At 38.2% G+C, this 21,957-nt stretch overlaps 1 protein-coding gene across 2 annotated transcripts in view; it reads left to right on the top strand.

The window, feature by feature from the left end:
- Positions 1-21,957, top strand: part of FBN1 (fibrillin 1) — a 252,572-nt gene that overhangs the window by 179,463 nt on the left and 51,152 nt on the right. For both annotated transcript variants that reach the window (XM_079128081.1, XM_079128080.1), the window contains 14 exons: positions 36-164; positions 1,020-1,145; positions 1,257-1,382; positions 2,612-2,734; positions 3,865-3,990; positions 6,016-6,141; positions 12,769-12,891; positions 13,045-13,167; positions 14,608-14,733; positions 16,522-16,644; positions 17,830-17,952; positions 18,253-18,417; positions 20,583-20,651; positions 20,748-20,873. In XM_079128081.1, the coding sequence (XP_078984207.1) occupies positions 36-164; positions 1,020-1,145; positions 1,257-1,382; positions 2,612-2,734; positions 3,865-3,990; positions 6,016-6,141; positions 12,769-12,891; positions 13,045-13,167; positions 14,608-14,733; positions 16,522-16,644; positions 17,830-17,952; positions 18,253-18,417; positions 20,583-20,651; positions 20,748-20,873 (1,734 nt within the window). The remainder of the gene's footprint in view (positions 1-35; positions 165-1,019; positions 1,146-1,256; positions 1,383-2,611; positions 2,735-3,864; positions 3,991-6,015; positions 6,142-12,768; positions 12,892-13,044; positions 13,168-14,607; positions 14,734-16,521; positions 16,645-17,829; positions 17,953-18,252; positions 18,418-20,582; positions 20,652-20,747; positions 20,874-21,957) is intronic.

The following is a 21,957-nucleotide window of genomic DNA, read 5'->3' as shown; positions in this document are numbered from 1 at the left end:
GATACTCATTTGTTGTCATTTGCTCTTTTGTGCAGATATTGACGAGTGCCGCATATCTCCTGACCTCTGTGGCCGAGGCCAGTGTGTGAATACCCCAGGGGACTTTGAGTGCAAGTGCGATGAAGGCTATGAAAGTGGATTCATGATGATGAAGAACTGCATGGGTAGGTTTGTGGTCATGTGATCCACACAGAAAGAAAAGGAACTCAAGAAGCTTGGATGCCTCGAGCCTCTGTTCCAGGTTCTTCCTGCTGCCTCCCACACTGTGCTTCTGACCAGGGAGTCAGAAATTAATCTGTGGCAGAGGGGGACTACCATCCAGAAGAAGTGAGGGAATTCGTGTTGTAGGGTCATGGGTGACTTTGAAAATCAGTTTTGAATCCTTGAGAAGTGAACTTAACACCTGGAATAGACAGAAAATTAAGAACCATTGAAACTTAAGCTATACTAGAAGTTCCATTGGAGAACTTCTGGTTTTACCCAATGTTTCTAGAAAAAGAGAGTGATTAAGTTGACTGCTTTAGATCAGATTATTCCCCCCCAAAAAAAAAAAAAAAAAAAAAAAAAAAAAGTCCGAAATGGGGATTTTGGACAACAAGAGTGTTTTGTTTTGTTTTGTTTTGTTTTGTTTTGTTTTGAGGGAGTGTTCTTGGGAAGAGCCTGTCAGGAAGTGAGAGGAGTAGGTTAGTGCAAGAGAAGAAGATATGCCAAGCATTTTGTTGCCTTTCAACCTTGGTCTGGTCCTACAGGAAGTTCTGGTGTATATATGGCCCCAGAGAGAGTTGTCTCATGTTGAGACAAGGTCAAGATTTTATGCTTCCATGCCAATTCAATCAGTTTTTCACCATGAATGGTCACTAGCTTGGGAGAGGGGTCCAGTTTCTCACCTCCTAGGCATTTCTGAGTGTGGTGGACAGCAATTCAAAAAGGTAACCATTAGTAGCCAGGACTCCCAGCACCTGAGAAAGGGAGATGGGATACCACCAGTGTATTAAACACAGATCATTTCCATTTTTCAGATATTGATGAGTGTCAGAGAGATCCTCTCCTCTGCCGAGGAGGTGTTTGCCTTAACACAGAGGGCAGTTACCGCTGTGAATGCCCACCTGGTCATCAGCTGTCCCCGAACATCTCTGCATGTATCGGTAAGGAGGAAAACCTTCAGACCACTTACTCAAGGTCAGTTGTCTGACCCACATCTCTTCCAGAGTCAGAAGCTTATGTTTACATGTTTGCTCTTCTTTCTTCCTAAATAGACATCAATGAGTGTGAACTAAGCGGGAACCTCTGTCCCAATGGCCGCTGTGTGAACCTCATAGGGAAGTATCAGTGTGCCTGCAACCCTGGTTATCATTCAACACCAGATAGGCTGTTTTGTGTTGGTAAGTTCTAAACTTCTTTTTATTTGCTATTTTATTTTAACTAATCTCTTTATAAAATAATCGATGTATTCTGAGATCTATTTTTATCACTCTTTATTTTTATTTAATATTTCTTGTTTTCCTATAAATAAAACTTTATAAATAGTGGCTCATGATCTTTAGCTGCCACCTTCCCTACCTGTTTTAAAGCAAAGGGTATAAGATTTTTTGCTATAACAAATATGAGTTGACCCAAGTTGTTTTGAAAAATGGGCCACAGTAGGTGTCTTGTGCATGCACATGCTTGCCAAGGCCAGTGGTACCTGACCACTTGAGACAAACTGAACATGAGTGCTATAGAAAAGAAAAGAAAAGCATAAGGTGAGGACTTCGTCCTGGGTGGTTATAGATCAGCTAAAATATTCAAAGAATAACTACAAGGAAGAAGCCCATGGAATGTTCATATCTTATATTGAAATAGAGACCATGCCTGGCACTCCTTAAAGATGGGTTTTTGTGGAAAAAGCATTTTGTTTTGTGGTTGGCCCGCTGTAGGTTTAGTCATGCTGTGAAGAGTGGCACAGAAGGCCCTGTGGCTTAATTGTGCCTAAAGTCAAAGTGCAATTCTGTATATGCTGCCAGTTTTTGCCTGGTTTGGGGTGTACACCATGTGGAACTGCCAAGTTTCACATGGTTTCCACCCAAAACCATAAATCAGCACAAATTCTTCTGAAACATGGCCCAGGACAACTCAGAACTTCAACTTAGGTCCTTGAAAATGATTGTAAACTCAGTCAAACCGAATTGTAGATTTATAACTGAATATATGACCAAGAGAATTGCCATGATCATAAAAACAGAAGAAGGTGTCCTAGTCTGTTTTTGTGCTGCTACAACAAAATACCTTAGACTGGATAACTTACAATGAATAGAAATTCATTGGCTCACAATTTTGGAGACCGAGAAATCTACTATCAATGTGCTGGCATTGGGCATCGGCCTTCTTGCTGTGTCATCACATGACAGAAGGCAGGAGGGTGAGAGAAAGCAAAAGGGGGCCAAAGGCACCCTTTTAAAATGGAACCAGTGCCACCTGTGAGGGCAAAGCCCTCATAGCCCAATCACCTCTTAAAGGGCCTCTTAAAACTGTTGTAATGGTATTTAAATTTCCTTGAATGAATAAATTGAGTTTTGGAGGAAATAAGCATTCAAATCATACCAGAAGGTGATTTTCTTCTCTTTTCTCTTAGACATTGATGAATGCAGCATAATGAATGGTGGATGTGAAACCTTCTGCACAAACTCTGAAGGCAGCTATGAGTGTAGCTGTCAGCCAGGATTTGCACTAATGCCTGACCAGAGATCTTGCACTGGTGAGTGGTTTTTAGCTTCATGTTGAAATCTCTCAATGAAAGCTCTCTAAGTACAGTGGTTCAGGGTTTGGGCTTTGGAGTCAGACAGTTTGGGGTTCAAATCCTCTTTTGTCATGCATTTTAACTGTGCATTTTTTTATCAGGATACTTAGCACCTGATTTTTCATCTATAAAATTGAGTTCAGATTGCCTGTGTGAAAGATATGTACAAAACTAGTACAGCACCTTGCATATAATAAATGACGTATAAAATGCATTTTCTTCATTGATCAAAATTTGGAAGAGTTTGATCTTTTGAGCAAATTCCACACTTCTCTGGGTGTGTTCCCTGGACAGGCAACATCAGTGTCACCTGAGGACTTGTTAGAAGTAACAAATCTTAGGCCCCACCCAGATCTACTGAATCAGATACTCCTGGATTGTCTCAGTAGTCTGTTTTCATAAGCTCTTCAAATCATTTGGATGCATGCTAAAGTTTGAGAGTCTCTGTCCCAATTTATACTTCCTGTAATATCACACAGGGGCTGGAAGAACCATGTAACTAACTGGAAATGAGAGGAAGTGGGTGATACAGGTTTTGATTTCAGCTTGGGCTAAGAAGAAAATTTGGGCTTAGGAATCACAATTATTTTATTTGGTCTGGAAAACTCTCCCTTTTAAAAAAAATAAAACCTCGATATTAAGTTAGCTATAAAAAGCAAATGTTTGAAATTAGTATTTTTACTAAAATTTCATTTAAGTAGATATGCTTATTTTAAGCAATTTTCACCTTAAAATGGAAGTAAAACAGGAGATTATAATAAAGCTTGAGCATTTGTAATTTGACACTAAGAAAAATGAGATATTCATTTTTGAATGATGAATTCATATGAGTTAAAATTTATAATTTAAATGACAGACTTTGAAGTGGGAGTGGATCTCATCCTTAAATAGTATATTGTGAATCTTGAAAATGTTTTTCTCCTTTCTACCCAGGATAACCTGATAGGATAATTTATATAATGTTTCATTTGGATTTGAGAGTTAGTTACTTGTCTTATGCGAGTAGGCCGAGTTTACTTGAGTTGGGTCGAATTCTTGCTGAATAGTGGACCTGATATCAACAACATTGTTGGTTTTATTCTTTGCAGATATTGATGAATGTGAAGATAACCCCAATATCTGTGATGGTGGTCAGTGTACAAACATACCTGGAGAGTACAGGTGCTTGTGCTATGATGGATTTATGGCTTCTGAAGATATGAAGACTTGTGTAGGTAAGCAAAGACAGAGTTTCCCATTTGTTTTGTTATTCACAAGCATTGTTAAATTGCATAAAGCTTAGTTTGTTTAGTTGATACATAGATCCCTTGAAGAAAGTTAGTATATTTAGAGAGATGCTACTCATATTTTAAAGTTAGCATTCCAAAGAGGAACTTTCTTATTTCTGTGATGATCTCTTGTCAGATATGTTATGCGGATTGAACCAACCACTAATCAACTCCATACAGATATTTCTTTCATACTATCCACTATTTCTATCTACTTAATCCTCCTCCTGCTCTGACTAGAGTTTAGGCTTTTAAAATGCTTGTGTGAAGCCACATAAAATTTAATCTGTTCAGTGAACTCTAGAATTGATCATATTTGTTTTAGATAGTTTCCATTGCCATGCCTTCAAACTTGTTAAGCTTTTCTTCTGCAATATCTAATCTGCCTTTCATTCTATCATTGTATTTTTCAACTCAGACATTGTCATTTTCATCATTAAAAGTTTACTTTGGGTCTTTTTTCCTATCTTCCTTGCCTCTTGGATTTAGAACACATGGAATGTAATTGTGACTGTTTTCATGTCCTTGTCTACTAATTTCATCATTTGTGTCAATTCTGGGTCATTTCAATAAATTAACTTTTCCATTTTGGCTCATTGAATGCCTTGCTTCATTGAATGTCTGATGGTTTTGATTGTTAGCCAAATATTGTAAATTTTACCTTAGCAGGTGTTGGATATTTTCATATTCCTAGAAATATCCTTGAGCTCTGTTCTGGAATACAATTAGATTACTTGGAAACCAGTGAATTCTTTCAAAGTCTTGCTTTCAAGTTTTTAAACAGCAGTTAGTCTAGGGCTAATTTTGCTGCATTACTGAGGCAAGACCCTTTTGGATACTCTGTCCAGTTCATTGTGAATTATGAGGTTTTCCAGTGTGACTGTTGAAAACAGGCAGAATTCCAGGCCTTCTGTGAACTTTCAGGATTGTTGCCTCCCTCATTCTTTTGGGTCCTGATTTCCCCAGCCTCAAGAGGTTTGTTTCCTTATGAGTGCGCTCATGCCTGCTTTTCTGAACACTTGAGGAAGACCCTCTACAGATCTCTAGAGCTCTTCCTCTGTGCAACTCTCTTCTGTTCTTTTCTTTGCCTGTGAACTCCAGCTACCTCGACCTTCAGAGATTTCCAGGTTCATCTCCTCATCTCCATGATATCACCTTGTTCCATCCGGCATCCCTCTCTTTATGCCACTGTCTTAAAACTTCTCCATACAGTAATCTGGGGGCAATCTGGAACTCACCTCATTTATTTTATTTCTCTCAGAGATCACTTTTGTTGCTCAGTGTCCACAGTCTAGAAAATCATATTGCGTGTCCAATTTTTTCTTACTTTTGTGTGGGAAAGTCATTCAATGTCTTGACCAGAAGCAAGAGTCTAGAACTGATTGTATCTGAATTCTTAACACATTTATGTTTTCTGAAAAACCTTTACTGAAAATTTATGAAGTCCTAGGAATTGAAATGAATACATAAAAATAAATAACTTTTTAATTTGGGAAAGAAATTAAATTTATAACTACTTACAGTAAGCAAATTCATCTTTTATTTTATTTTATTTTATTTTTTTTTCATCTTTTATTTTAAACTATGGAAATGAAATTATAAACACTGGCAGACTGAATTTAAATTTTTAGTTTGCAAATGGAGTATGCTGTTTTAAAAAGTTTTCGAGACTGTCATAAGCAGGCTCTGTACTCACCTTTGAGTCAATCCATTATTTGATCACCTGAGCCCCTCCTGGTGGACTAGGTAAAAGTCAGTTTATATGATTAGCCTGTAATCTAGAATAGCCAATGTGAACTGGGATCCTTAAGTATTTTTTTTTCTGAGTAAAAACATTTAAATGTAGTACTTTATAATATTTTTTTCTGAGTGAAAGTATTTCACCTTTTTTAATTTATTTGACATTTATTTCAGGGGAAAGCATTCATTTGTATAAGAGTTGTGTATATTAATAACATTTATGTTTTACAGATGTCAATGAGTGTGATCTGAATCCGAATATCTGCCTAAGTGGGACTTGTGAAAACACTAAAGGCTCATTCATCTGCCACTGTGATATGGGCTATTCAGGCAAAAAAGGAAAAACTGGCTGTACAGGTGTGGTTTTTTTTCAATAAAATAAAAAGTGGTTAAGAGGCTGCTATCATAATTTTAGATTAATACAAATTTTAAAACTATTAACATTTTTACTTCAATAGAAAGTGTTTTGTGTAGCATTTTCCATTAATTTAGCTTTTACATCTTTGAAATTCGTGAGTTTATTAGATCCAAGTTGAAGCTTTTTTCCTTTACCTGTGGAAAAAAAATGTAGGAATAGCACTATAAATGACATAATTTTTATGAATTTAAAATCAATTTTCATATCCTAATACTGAACACGGTAATTATCAAACATTCATATCTCTTTATCAAAGCAAGCCTTTCTCAATAACCTCCTTTGCCAATATTTCATTTAAGATTTTATAACTGAAATTGCCTTTTAAAGAAACACATCTGAGGGTTCCTATATTCATCAATTCTCTCTAATCTTCTACTACCTTAAATTAGAGCACCTTGATGTATCAGTGTGCCCAAATGAGTGTTTCATTCATTGGACTTAATAGATCTTATGAAGCAATAATTGAACCATTTGCAATTTTGCTTGTCTGATACCAATGGCACCTGAGAAAATCTTTAACAATATTTGTGGGAGACCATCCTGTTAAATGCCAAATGGAGGCAGTCACTCTGTGGCAATGACATTGTTTTATAAGTGTTCAGTTGCTATTTCCAAACATGAGGCAATGGTATTAAGTGTATGGAATAGCATAATAAATTTTTCCTGTAGTAATATATTAATATAACAGATTATGGCATATAACATAATTTAAAACATAGTGGAGATGGTGGTAAGCTTGAATTAGGTAACCATATAATTTTTTTTTTAAATAACAGACTTTAATTCCAAAAGTCAGTTTGGCAAGCTCTCATGACTTAAAACAAACATTAAAATATTTGCACATTGGCAGTGGTAAATGTACAGATCCTCCTCTTAACTGTATCAACATATTTCAAGAAAGCACTAAAATATATCTCTCATCCTTACGAACTGGCCAATGATGCTGTGTCAAATTTACTAGCACATGGAATAATGGCAGTAATAATGCTGTTGGTTCAAAACTGACAGACTATCCAACCCATGAAAAGAAGCATAAAGCTGAAATGTTTTCATGCTATGTTGCTCTTCATAGGAAGCCTGGCTAGGTGTCCATTTTGATAAATGGCACAGTGTTTAAAATCTCAACTCCCCCATGTGGCCTCTCAGGTCCAAGTGATGCTAGCTCTGTGTGTCTCTGGTTCAAGCTTTATTTTTAGCTTCGAGTGTAGATATAGGCCTTGGTAAGCAGTACTGGTCTGCCAGTAATGAAGGAGAAGGTAGGATAGTTCTCACTGCCTTTTACCTATTAAAGAGTAATACCATTGTCTGGCTCAGCTGAGCTCACTGAAGTTCAAGGCAAGGGCAGTGATACAAATGAAGGGAGAAGTTAATCTCATGGGACAGTACTCATTGCTCATAAGAAAGGCTCTCTAGAATTTTGTTCTCCAAATTCCAGCCAATTGGGACATGTATCATAACTGATTATTCTAGATCTCTTACCATGAAGAAAACTTAAATTTTTATGCCATGTTAATATCATTTTAGGTAAATGAGATATAATGTATATAACACCCTTGGCATAGTGCTGATCAATAAATAAGAGTTATTGCTGTCATATTAAATGAGGCATACAGACGCCAGGTCTGGAGGCCATTTTAATGAAAGACATAACTTCTAGTCCAGCAAAAATTCTACATTGCTGTCTATTGGCACATGCTTAAAATCAGTTTTTAAAAAAAGGAAAATTTTTACTCTGTATATTGAAAGGCTTGTTTTTCATAATTGAATTTGCAGAGATATTGAGGTCGTGGTGACAAGAGCTGTGTACTGCATGTTAGATGAGATGACATCAGTTTTACATTAATAACAGTAGGCTTTTAGTTAATCCCACAAACAGAAAGTAGATATGAATTTGAAGAAATACTCTAGCTTTCCGAAAGGCCAATGTCTCCTCCCATTTTTTAACTTGCAACCTGAAATGATTTTTCAATTTGATAATATCCGGTTAGCACTGGGTTAGCACTTTTGGAAGAAGGCTTGAGCTTCATGGTCCCTTTGACATCAGCAGCAATAATGGGATATTCTCATCTGAAGGGTAGAACCCTGAATTCTATTCCTTGCTCTTGCATTGGCTTGTGATCATGAACCAGTCTCCAGGGTGCTCGGCAGTTACTCACATGTTCCCCTCAGGTGACACTGCAGTGGCCCATGGAAGGAGGGGCTGCATTAGAGAAGAAAAAAGAGCTCCTCTATGAATACTGTTATTAACAACCACGGGTATCACATTGGATTGGAAATGACTTATACCAACAGGAACTGGCAGAAAGTTTGGTACACTTAAAAACAAGTTTTTAAAAATCTGGGCCAAATATCTTTTTTTTTTTTTTTTTTTTAATCCCATGTAACTAGGGCTCTTTTAGCCTGCTTTTTGGTTTAAAATTAATGTCACTTGCAACTTAGAATACCATCAGTTACCTTGGTGATGGTCATGCTGAAGACAAGTGTTTATAATGTTCCAGGCAACTAATGTAAATAGAGATATGTATCTGGCCTAATTGTGTAAGCAAGCCACAGGACAGCTAACAGCAAATGCAGACGTCAGAACTGAGTTGTGATCATAGACAAAGGGAATATATCTATTTATTTATTTGTTTATGTAGACTTTTTAATGAGCACTCTGGAAAGGAATTAGGAAAACATGCATGCTATTTCATAAGGAGGAGCTTTGTTTCATGAGAACTGAAGAATGTCCTCTGGGCTCCATCACAGCTTTGTCCAAATGTTTCAGCTCCCTTGTCATTACTGATTGTTTCCATTTTAACAAATAAACATGACTTTCCCCCCAATCGCTTCAGCAGTGTTAAGAATCCTCCCACTGACTTACATTCCCAGCCCACACAGATGCTCAGGGTTTCTTTTACTCTCCTAAGCTTTGTCCAGATTGTGGGTATTGATGAGGGGAATGTTTGAGTTAACCAAGAGAGAATGTGCCTTTGCTGGAAACCTAGAGCACAGCCCTTCTATCCTTGGCTGAAGTGGACTGGATTGCAGTTTTTCTGTGACCCAGTATAAGCCTCCTGCTGCTCGTTCTACATAATTATAATTGTAAGAAGAAAAAGAAGAAAGGTTGCTGCCAGTGCCATCCTGGGTAGGCCTTGGCTCCCACAGACTCCTTTGTAAGAACCTACCTCCTGCCATATGCTCACTTAGTGAATGAAGCAGGTCATTGGGTAGAATAAAATCAGAATTGTTTTCAGTTAAAATAGCTGGATTTCTGGATAAATGCATTTCTCCAACTATCTGGTTCCTTTCATGTAAGAAATGTTTCTGGTGGGTCTCAAGTCTGGGAGAAAATCATGTACCTCTACCACCAGCAGTCAGTGAGAAGTGGTGTTCATTTCCTTCCAGTTTCTTATCGCTGCTAATTTTCCTCCTCTGGCTGTCAGCCTGTGAAAACTCCATGGGTGTTCGGTTAATAGATTTGGCTCAAATTTCAATCCAAACTAAGAAATCCAAGTAGCTTTTGCACTTGGCCTCTCCATTCACTGTTACATCCTCTTCCTCAGTCCTAATGGAGGAGATTTCAGTGCGCCAGCTCTGCTGAATCAGGATCCACGTGTCAGAGGTCCAGGTGGCCGGAAGGCAGACTCTGTGTGGGTGATATGGCCTCTCCCTGTATGACGGTACCAGGAGGCCATAGCAGCTTAGAGCGCAAGCCCTCACTTGAGTGGCAGACTTGCACGGGACACACGAAGCCTGCACATGGGGCCTGTTCAGCCCATGCCTTTGTCCTTCAAAGGAGCCATGCTCTCACAGAACCTTTGAGTCTTTGTTGTGGGTTAAGGAGGATGCAGTGTCAGCCTAAAATTTGAATTTCTTTGCTTTTCTTGGCTTATGCTTATTCTTAATCTTAAAAAGGAATTTTCTGTCTGGAGCAAACTTGTGGGGGAAGAGAACATTTGTACAGAAAGAGATGTTCTTGGCAAGCGTGTTCAGTTTCCTTCACATTATTGAAGTGTTTCAATACACTGATTTTGTTTGTTTGCTTTCCTTATGGCTCAGTTTCCCCTTTTATTTGCTTCTATAATGAAATATATCCCTAGGCCCAAGTTGGCTCTGGAAATAATTAATAATAGTTGATGCATGCATACCCATGCACACACAAAAACATTTATTCAGAAATGCCTTTGTTTTATGACCACATTGTCTTTCTGATTCACTTGTTACACACTGAGAATATAAGGCATTAAGAAGGTGACTTACACAAATGGATACACAATGGAGAATTGAATATTGGCTCCTGAGTTACTCTTTCCTAGCACCCCAAAACCCATTGTATATAGTCTCTTGCAAATATAATTTCTTTTCACCTTGAAAGCATTGCAGTAAAAATCAAAAATTTTTTTGGAAATTAGAATTTTATATTAACATTGTTAATAATAAAAATAAATGATAATGGGAGATTCTCCATTTAAAAGAAGTGGTAATTTTCTTAAATGCCAGATTAAATATGGAAGATGAAGGTCATATGAAAATAAAGGTACCTTTGACCAGTAGAAAATTGGAAAGTAAAAGATAACAGAATTACTACAGTAATAAGTTCTGATCATCTCTGAAAATGATGCTTAGAAGAGATTCATATTTCTGTAAGTCCATCAATTTTTACAAGCATTTTGAGAATTCTGTAAAGCCCGGTTTAGAAATAAAATTCTGAAGTTCCTAAAGAAATTGGCTCAATTAGGCAGCTGTGCCCCAAGGAAAGAATGCTAATCATAGACAAGAAAACCGAGGCCCAGGCTGTCCTCGCTCTGCCCCTGTCTGTTTGACCCAACCCTGTGTCCTCCTCTGACAAACTAAGGATTGGGAGAATGGAATTCTGAGTTCCTTCCACTTAGAAAATTCCTCGATTCTCTAATAGTCTAAAGCCTCTGAATACTTATGCAATTAAAGCTCATTGTTTCCACCTAAGATGATTTGCCAAGGGAGTGAAATTAAGTCAGGACTGCACAAAAGTGGTGGTTTTGTCTTTACTTCTGAGGGAAGTAATTGTCTGAGGAAAAAGGATGTGTGTGTGTGCCAGTTCTGCCTGTCTGTTAGGTTGGGCATAGGAAGGCTCACCCTCTGAATTCCTGCGCCTGCTCACCACTGTTGTGCCTGGGTAGGCCTTCCTCCTCCTTGCCTTGGAATGTACTGTGCACAGTTATTCAATTGGTTAAAGCTCCCTGTCACAAGTCTAAAACTGCAAGCCTCCCTCAACCTTCCATAAGAACTCAGTAAGTTCATGTTAAAATTCAGTTGTACAATACGTGTAATCCTAAAGACATTCTTCCAGCACATTCCCATTTTGTGATTATTAGTGACATTAAAAAAAATTTCTGCAGGAGAAATCTGTCATTGTTTTATTTTATGTTTGCTCTAGACACTATGAATAAGCCAAAAATTCCAGGACCGTTTCAGGACTTCAGATGGAACATTTGGCAAACAGCATTTTCCCAAACACTTTCAAATCATTTAATTGGGCTTCTTAGGTAAACAAAAGGGTAAACATAAGTTGCTTGCCCGGTTTCTTTCTCATGCCACTATTCAAGTGATCCCTGGAAATTCTTGCAACATTTTATATGTCAAAATTATCCTACTTGACTAAGTTTTGTCTGAGGTATTGATTTTCACCAAGAGATCATATCTATGAGTTCTTGCTCTTAATAAATGACAATTGATTATGAGGGTGACCCATATATATATAATGTGTTAATTTGGGGAAATAAACATATTTCACTTCATACTTTATATTTCTATAATGCTTTTATGTTATATAGTCTACGTTGGCTAAATGTGGAAATGGAATTGTAGAGAATGGAAAATTCTGGAGAATTTAGTGTCTTTTAATAACGTGACCCTGATCTGCTATTCCTCCTTCTGACAAAATTCCCTCTGAGTTGACATGAGTTTTACATGACATATGCAAAATGGCTTGGCTCTTTGATGTGGAAGAACTCTCGGAAACTAGAGAAAAATGTTTCGTATATTTCCTTAAGGAACATTTTCTGCATACATTTGAATGAGCAATACTTATCATAACATTTTCACAGGAATAAAGCCTAATTAAATAAAAATATTTGAAATTTAAAATATATCTGATATTAATATGATACAAGTTTTCTGGTACACCGAAAACATTGTATTCCTTTGTCTACATAGGATATGAAAATAATATGCATCATAACTCTACTGTTGACTTAATAAAAATATTGGCCATAGAAATATTTTTATTGACCATGAGTATTAGTACCATAGGACATTAGGCAACTCGCTTTTTAAGGTCTTTGCTTGGAAGGAGGTTTATTTTGCTTTGCAAATATGGAAAATAATTAGAGTTAACAATAGCAAATAGTATCATATTGTTCTTTATAAATTGAAACATAAAGCTGTTCAGTATGTGGAGACTTCATATGAAGATGCTAAACCAATCTGTACTACTCTGAGGCCAGTGTGAAGGCCGGTCAGCTTTTGAATATTGCTTAGTTATTTAAAGACCAAAAAAGGTATTCGTGCCAAACTTTTTTCTAAACCACTGGTTATTTTTCCAGACATCAATGAATGTGAAATTGGAGCACACAACTGTGGCAGACATGCTGTATGTACCAACACGGCAGGAAGCTTCAAATGTAGCTGCAGTCCCGGATGGATTGGAGATGGCATTAAGTGCACAGGTGACTTGGAAAATAACAGCAATTCGGCAATGGCTTGTCAGGAACAAGCAATTAATATGAAAATATTAATCCTCTAAAGTCAAATTTAATTCACGTACTACTAAATTTAAATGCCACACTTTGTGCTAATAACAATATAACCTTTTCCTTCAGATTTGGACGAATGCTCCAATGGAACCCACATGTGCAGCCAACATGCAGACTGCAGGAATACCATGGGATCTTACCGCTGTCTCTGTAAGGAAGGCTACACAGGTGATGGCTTCACTTGCACAGGTAAGCTCGCCCTGGAGGCAGCTGGGGAAACCTAGTCAGAGAAGCAGGGTATTTCACGTCTTTCAGACTAACAGTTCTTCTTGAAGTCTGAGTTAATTAACAGAAAACAGTTTAGATTTGGTGCCAGGTCAATTAGGGAATTAGATAAGACTCAGATATTAACTCTCTTTCTCTCTCTCTCGCTCCCTCTCTCTGTATATATATATATATATATATATATATATATATATATATACACACACACCCACATATATATATATATTATTGCATATGATGATGTTTTTAGCTTCAAATAAACTGCACTTCTTTTTACATGTCTCCATCTTTGTATTTTTGTGCCTCTTTCTCACTGATGACTTGCTTTCCATATCAAATCCCAGGATAAACTTGCTGTAGGAAGCTATATAAAGAAAAAGGGGGAGATGTTCTGGGTGAGAAGATCAGTGTACATTTTACTCCTACTAGCCATTTACATCATCATCAATATTCCATATTGGTATAAGTAAAAATCCATAATGTCTTTAAGGAATTCATCCTCTTCCAGTTTTATATTATGTTAATGAACTATGCTTCCTTTCTCCCTCTAATTAGCAGTCACAGGATTAACACATGTTGCTACATATATTTTAATATATATGATTGAGACACAATTGTATAAGTTATATATATACTTACATGTACAGATATACATAGACAGCACTTGTTATGTCAGAGCATTGGGATTAAATAATAGTGAGATGCATTACTTGGCTATCGGACAGTATAGTGCTTGTATGACTTAAAACATTAATTTATCCTGAGCACTTTGCTAATAAGATGTCCCATAAGTACAAAAGAGGTTAAGACCCCTCAAGTGATTCATTTGGAATTGTTTTTAACTCACTGAAAGTTTTATCATAGTTGAATCATTTCTGCTCAATGATGCTTTTCATCATTGAAGCTCCAATTACATTTGAGAAAATATCCGAGTTTTATGTTTTAGTCATGTATGGCTAAATATCATACGTTTGATATTTAATTCCTGTGACTAAGAAAACCAGGTTAGAGATTAGGCAGACAGGAAGTTTTGGTCTCCTATCCAGTTGCTATTCAGTTCCATCTGAGCTAGCTTAAGACCCGAGAGATAAGCATAAACCATGACTTGTTATTTCCAGTCAGGAATCTGTCCTTCATGCCGATGACCTTTCTTGGAAAGAACTTAACTTGAACTTAACTTGTCTTATTCATTTGACAGCATTAGGGATAATTTAGCATCTATGATTCTGAATCTGAACCCCAAATTTAGTACATATTCAAGATTAGCATTCAAATGAGAAAAACAAATGAGCTTAAATATATCAAATAGAAGTTATGACAAAACATGGCTGTACTCAGGATATTGACAGTTATAAAAATGGTGGATACTGAGAAAGCATGACTTGTGCTTCTTTCTGCCTGTAGACCTTGATGAGTGCTCTGAGAACCTGAATCTGTGTGGCAACGGCCAGTGCCTCAATGCCCCTGGAGGGTATCGCTGCGAATGTGACATGGGCTTCGTGCCCAGTGCCGATGGAAAGGCCTGTGAAGGTAACTGCTGAAGAAGCTGCTGGGAGCCTTTCAGACTTCCATGAGACTGGGTTTTCTAAACACTCCTGGTGCTTTTCTATTTTTTTTTTTTTTTAACTGAGATGTGTTTGGGCTTCACATCTAAGCTGGTTAGTTCAGTGGAGGGGTTAGGTCTCCAGATGAACCATTTCTCTTCAGGCAGAGAAAAATGTCTGCTGTCTTGCTGTAAGTTACACATCCAGCCTTGGCTAGTGGTCTGCAGGAGTATACCATCAGGAATAAGAGGGAGAGAATAGCCAAGTGTGACTAACTCAGTGCTACTCACCTGTCCCTACTGCGGGGGAAAAGAACTCAAAGTAATATTAGGTTCCTTAATATTCTGTTGGAGGATTATTTTTGTAAATGTAGTTAATTTCTAGGTTTGGTTTCTAGAAATAAAGGCTTTAAAATAATGACAGGGCAGATAGTCTTATTCATATACAGAATAATGTCCTGAGCATGTCTTAGAATGTTCTCTAAACATCTAACATATATAAACATGGAATAGTATTTTGCAATCTTGCTCAGTAGGGAACCCCTTGGACTAATGCCTTGTGTCATTGTCTCTAAGCTCCAGGCTCTGTCTCTCTGTGAAGTGTTGGTCAGACAGGAAGAGCCCCAGGGACCTGTGGGCTAAGGATGAATTCAATTAGGAAACCAAACTTCTTCTCTTTACCCACACTTAAAAAATTTAAAGCACATTATTCTTCCTTGAAAATAATTAGTGACTACAATGAACTACAAAGATTTTAGTAGAAATAAACAAATGATAACAACAGTTGGAAGTTTAAACAAGACCCTGATTAATGTCTTAGCTAATAGTCATTCTTCATTAACAAGACATGAACTCAGAATCAGTCTTTAGCTATAACATATATGCCAATTTCCTCATATATTTCTATGAAAATACTTTATTTTGTTATGGAACTATTGAGTTCTTTGTACGGTTTATATTTAATATGCAGAGTTGATGTAAGACTCCTTTGAGGCAAGAAACTAGATTATTCTCTTGATCATGTGCCTGATGCCTTGTTTACTTTTGTTACTCCAAATATCCAAGGAAAACAGGTACTGCGCCACCTCTGGTAACATAAATAGTCATGGTGAAAATTTTGCTTCTCTTAATGCTATAAGGGAAAGTTTTGTTTGTTTGTTTGTTCTTACTATAAATCACCACTGACAGAGTGATCGTGACTATTTAAAGCTAGTCTCAAGTCTGAAAATGTGCCTGTGTAGCAACTGCATAAGCAGATTAGTATCTGCTAATATGAGGCAGGGCAGAGGCCTGGAAGGGGTGTCTGCATTTTTTAGCTGTCTAACAACAATAGCAAGCACACACCATAGTACTAGGGACAAGGATTATAAACGTGTTTATAAAAGTTATCACAAAGAAAAGACTTTGTGTTTCTTAAAATTTAATCTCATAACAAGAGAAGCATATTGTACAGATGAGAACATAAGAATCTAGCCTACAGTGGTCTCTTTGGCTCTTACTTTGCAAAAGCGATGTGAACCTACCAGAAACACCATAAACGAGATACTCATCTATGAAATACTTTGCCTAATACTTGGCATACATGAAGAGGTAAGGCAAAGTAACTTTTCAAAGAGGAGATTTCCTGTGTGTGACAAATCATCTAAAAGTCTAGAGGAGAAGAGCCTAGACTGATGTCATTTTCTCGATACTGATATCAGTTGCCTAATTATAATAGGCAGTTCCTTTAGCAAAAACTAAATTTAACTTCTCCCTTTTTTTTCTCCTCCCCCAAGATATCGATGAGTGTTCCCTTCCGAACATCTGTGTCTTTGGGACTTGCCACAACCTTCCCGGCCTGTTCCGCTGCGAGTGTGAGATAGGTTATGAACTGGACAGAAGTGGTGGGAACTGCACAGGTAAGACATCTGTTCTCATCACAGTTGGCTCCCAGGTGTCCCAGAGAACCCTGCGGTTAGGGCATCACTGGGACCATACAAGGCTCGTCACAAAGGAAAACAAAAGCAGGGGTGAGGGAACAGAAACCACAGACTGTATTTTCTCAGACTCGGAATTGGTTAAATGTGAAGATGCAGAGGAAAGAGTCTAAGACAGTTGAAGGAGCAGAGTTCACAACCTTAGAATTGCACTTCTGGCTGTGGAGGAATGTTCCGGGTACTCCAGCTATGTCTTCCCAGCCATTTCCTTTTCTTTTGGGGTACATTTTCAGAGTTTTCTTCTGAAGACCATGCTCTAGGATCAAGGATTTTCTCCTTGAACCACTCCCTCCCACACCTCCCCTGACCATGGCCACCAGGATGCCTGATACACAGAACCCAGCTACCCATTTCTAATGAATAAGACATTGTGGGACCAATGGGGGGTTACCAGTTCCACAGGGAACACCAGAGGACAAGTATCCCCATTCCTCAACCTTTCCTCTCTGAATCCATTTATCTATTTTTGAGTATTTCCTAAGTGTTCAAAAGACACAAAAGGATTGTACAGGTGTGGTCTTTGCCAAAACCCATGTTCTATGTATCTGGAACTCTGTACATATTTTTGGAATAGAAACTGAAAGGGAAACATCCAACTCAGCATCAGTGATGGGAGAGACTCTTGCAGACTTGAAGACACACTCTAAGCCCCATGCATGTGTGTGTGGAGGAAATGGCAGAAATTGCCTGCTCCAGAGGGTTCCCTGGGACATCTTGGTCTAATTTGACAAAATAACAAGCCACGCATATTAAATATATTTTTTTAAAACCTGTGCCTGAAATTTTGGTTAACTGAGGTCACAGCAATGTTTTGCCTTCAGTTACCTTCACTGGAATATTTTTGCTAGTTCCAAAGTTATATTTTATCCTGCTGACAAGTTTGAATAGTCAATATGTTCCGGGAGGAGAGAAAGATCAAAGATTATGACACATTCCTTCCTGAGGGATTTTATTTCAGAAGTGGTAGATGACATTTCTAGGTGTAATTATAACTAGTGATTCTTAAAATTTCTTTTTGGGAGACCTAGACTGGGTACTATGGTTTATGGTGATGTCAGTCCCACATTGACTCACGTGGTAATTCTGACCCTGGCTAATTGGTTTTAGATGTTAATGAGTGTCTGGATCCAACCACGTGTATCAGTGGGAACTGTGTCAACACTCCAGGCAGCTATATCTGTGACTGTCCACCTGATTTTGAGCTGAATCCAACTCGAGTTGGCTGTGTTGGTAAGATCTTAAAAACTTTTCAGAGATGCATACTGTTTATTATGTTTAGCCCAGCAATGAACATTCTATTTTCAAAATTTGCAAAAGTAATAATATAGAAATTTCCCCATTTCCAAAATCTGGTTTATATCTTCAGGTACTTTTTCTAAAGGAAAATTCCCATTATCTATTCTTAAACAAGTTTTAGTTTCTTAGTAAAGGAAATCATGATTTTTCAACAGTTTTGGAAATGAGTTTAAATTTTCTACCCCGGAGAAGAAAGAATCTGCCTGACACTTTTTTGGTTTACATGGTAAATAGATACCCGCTCTGGAAATTGCTATTTGGATATCCGGCCTCGGGGAGACAATGGAGATACAGCCTGTAGCAATGAAATCGGAGTTGGTGTTTCTAAGGCTTCCTGCTGCTGTTCTCTGGGTAGAGCCTGGGGTACACCCTGTGAGCTGTGCCCTCCTGTGAACACAAGTAAGTGGCCATCCTCCTGTTCTTATTATTCCAACTCGAGCCAGTTTTCCTTTCTAGACCCATGAAAGAGAGCCCACCCACCACGGGAGGGCGCACCTGTGGTCTCCGTGCCTCCATCAGGAAAGGGAGATCATGTTCTAAACCCAGTAGGGACCTCATTCCCTACCTCATTCCCTCCCTGGCTTTCTGAAATCACATGTATCATGTGCATAAGGGTAAGTATGTATACATTCCCATTCTAATTCTGATACAGATTCTAAAGGTGGGTGAACCTTTAATCCAAGGCTCAATTTAAAATTGCACAGTTATCTGTCCCCTTTTCCTATTCAGAATAGATGAATGGAGGAATTAGTGGACACTGTAGAAAGTTGCTTTTGGAAACTAGGAGAATTAATATTGCCATCTGTAGAAACTCCCTACTTGGGAGTCAGAAAATGCCCCCTTGGGCTTTCACTAAAAGTTCAGGTGCAACAGGGAGCATCGAACTTCTCTCTGTTGAGAAACAGGCAGAAAGCATGCTTTAAGATTTTCCAGATGAGGTTACTCTACCCTACTGCTTGCCTTCCAGGGACACCTTCCAGGGACATGATCTCCCTTTCCTGATGGAGGCATGGAGACCACAGTTGGGTGGTTTGGGAAACTCTGGAACGGACTCAGAGTATCCCTGGGCAAAAGAGAAGTAATCAGTAATCAGTTAAGCAACTATGGAAGATTATTCCATTCTTAGGGTATGACTTGGAAAGGAAGCTTTAGAATGTGATTTTAAAAAAAAAAAAAAAACATCTCCTTAAAAAAAAAAAAAAAAAAAAAAAAAAAAAAAAGGGACTTCCTGTATTTCTAGGTGGGTCCTGCATTACAGTTCAGTCAGATGCTGCTTTTTTGGCAAAAGTCATGGAGCGTATTGTAGGAGGCATTGATTTTGTCCTTGCAGAATGATCATTTATTCACATCTCCTAAAAATATTTGTCAAATACCTGCAGTGCCTACTTTGAATGTTTGAAGATGAATTAGACTAGATCCTGCCCTCCAGGAGCATGCAGCCTAGTAAGCAAAATATGACCCAAACATCAGAGCTATAGTCCAACATAGGTCTCAAAAATAGAAGAAAGAAGAGCAGACATGGTCGGTGATTTGCCGAAGAGCGCACAAGTTCAAATTAGGACTCTTAACACTTGCTGCCATGTAACCTTGGGAAAGTTACTTAGCATCATTGAGTATCTCCTAGGGTAAAGTCCCCGGCATGGGGCCGGGCCCAGTGCTTGGCAGGCACTGCCTTCCCTCTTCTGTTCAGAGAGGTGGATCACTTCGGGTTGGAAAAGGGGACAGATAACTGCAATTTTAAATTGAGCCTTGGATTAAAGGTTCACCCACCTTTAGAATCTGTATCAAAATTAGAATGGGAATGTATACATACTTACCCTTATGCACATGATACATGTGATTTCAGAAAGCCAGGACAGGCATGATCAGATTTGGGAGAGCCAGTATGATTGTAAAAAGATGATGCTGCAAATTAGGGTCACTCTTATTCACATGTTTCTGTGTGGGTCACAGTGTCAGTGCATGGCACTGAAATGAATGTTTCTGAGTGGAAAACTTGGATGAATAGATGAATGGAGGAATTAACGGACACTGTAGAAAGTTGCTTTTGGAAACTAGGAGAATTAATATTGCCATCTGTAGAAACAGAGGGGTAAGAAAGAGCTCTAGGTACAGAAGAGGGCGGTGGGATGTGAACCCAAAGAGGCACTTTTACCTAAGTTCTGTTTGGAAAAGGTTTTGGAGACAGGCTGATGAACACTACTAAGGGGGAGCTGTTATTCCCAGGGAGAAAAGCTGAGTAGAATATACAAATAGAGAGAGAACTTATTGGAAAATTAAAAAGGAAAGAGTATGTTTTAAAAGAAATAGTGATGGAGATAAGGAACAAAATAGTTCATAAGAACATAAGGACCTAAGTCATTGGAGGGTCCCAAGACTGAGGACACCCTTAGAAAACGACCAGTGTGCACTAAAATGTCCATTTACTTCAGCTGGATGGAGTGAGGGCCTGAGATTCCTGAGAGTGAATATTTTAGCTGGATATGTCAGCATTTCTCTTAAGAATAATATTCTTAGAAATTTTATATTTGAAAGAACTCACTTAAGATTTTTTGTTTCAATAGCTGAGTACAAAATTCTTTGTCCTGGAGGAGAAGGATTCCGCCCAAACCCTATCACTGTGATATTGGAAGGTAATTATTTTTACTTCATCCTAAAGTGTGTACATTTTGAATTTCCTTGGATATATTTACAATGCTGAAGAAATGCTTTCGTTTTCATTTTGATAGACATTGATGAGTGCCAGGAGCTGCCAGGGCTGTGCCAAGGGGGAAAGTGTATCAACACCTTTGGTAGTTTCCAGTGCCGCTGTCCAACCGGCTACTACCTGAATGAGGACACCCGAGTGTGTGATGGTAAGTGGCCCCATAGGATGATACAGTCTTTCAAATAGTGAGAACTGGCCTGAATCAGAGTACAGCTAACCAGGAACTGAGGACTTATCTATGTAGCACAGTGGTCTAATCATGAACATAGCCAGGTAAATATGCCACACAGGTGGCCATTTGCTCTAATGTTACTGAAATGATGTCATTTTCAGTAAGTCCTAAGTCTTCTTTTCCTGAGAAAAGTGAAGTTTTATTATGCTGGGCCATAGTCCCACTTATGCCTACAAAACAGTTATCGATGCTCCTCAGCAAAGCTACTCTAATAAGAGTAGTGCAGGCCCCATTAAGTAACCAGTGTGTTCAGGGCTCCTCTTCTTCTTACCATCTGTACTAGTGCACTCAGATGAGCTTCTTTCAGAAACTTTTGACTTTCTGATACAACTGACAGCTCTGTGTCCCTCTTCACCTCCGTTACTGTCAAGATGGAGAATTTTGACCATTTGGGGGTTTCGGAGGATTGGAGCAGGGCAGGAGAGGTGGTTTTTATTTAGATGCAAAAGTCACATGACTAGTTAGGGAAGAGAATTCCTTGTGTTCTATATAAGAAATGTTCCCCTGGCTCTCCCAAAATCTTAAGGGACACAGACAATGACAAAAACTTAAATTTAAGTTGAGCTTCCAGTTCATAAGACACAGTTCTCAGACTCATGGAGTTAACAAAGATCAAATCAGTCCCTTTGTTTGAAAATGAGAAAGGGGGCAAAGTACCTGCTTCCATGTTCCCTTACCAGTATAGATTCCTGAAGCCAGCTGTTGATGGCTTCAAGATACATTATATTCTTCTATAGATTTTGTCAAGTATATTTTATGAAGTATACCACTGTCTTTCTGAAGGATATTTGAGAATTGGAATTTCTGCATGGTTCCATCTCTGCATGCCTTTGAAGATGTTATGGACTCATTTATTAGGAATTCTTATCAGAAGGCAGGAGTACCTTTCTAAAATCTTCTTTCCTGAAAATGCATGTATTTGTATAGATGAAGGACCCTGGTGAAATAAACACCTGCTTTTCACATCTGGATTTAAAGTGCCCTGTGGATTTTCTCCTTT

Source organism: Sciurus vulgaris (assembly GCF_902686455.1).
Source record: "Sciurus vulgaris genome assembly, chromosome: 2".
NCBI classification, from domain to species: Eukaryota; Metazoa; Chordata; class Mammalia; order Rodentia; family Sciuridae; genus Sciurus; species Sciurus vulgaris.
This window is presented reverse-complemented; position numbering and strand designations above follow the sequence as displayed.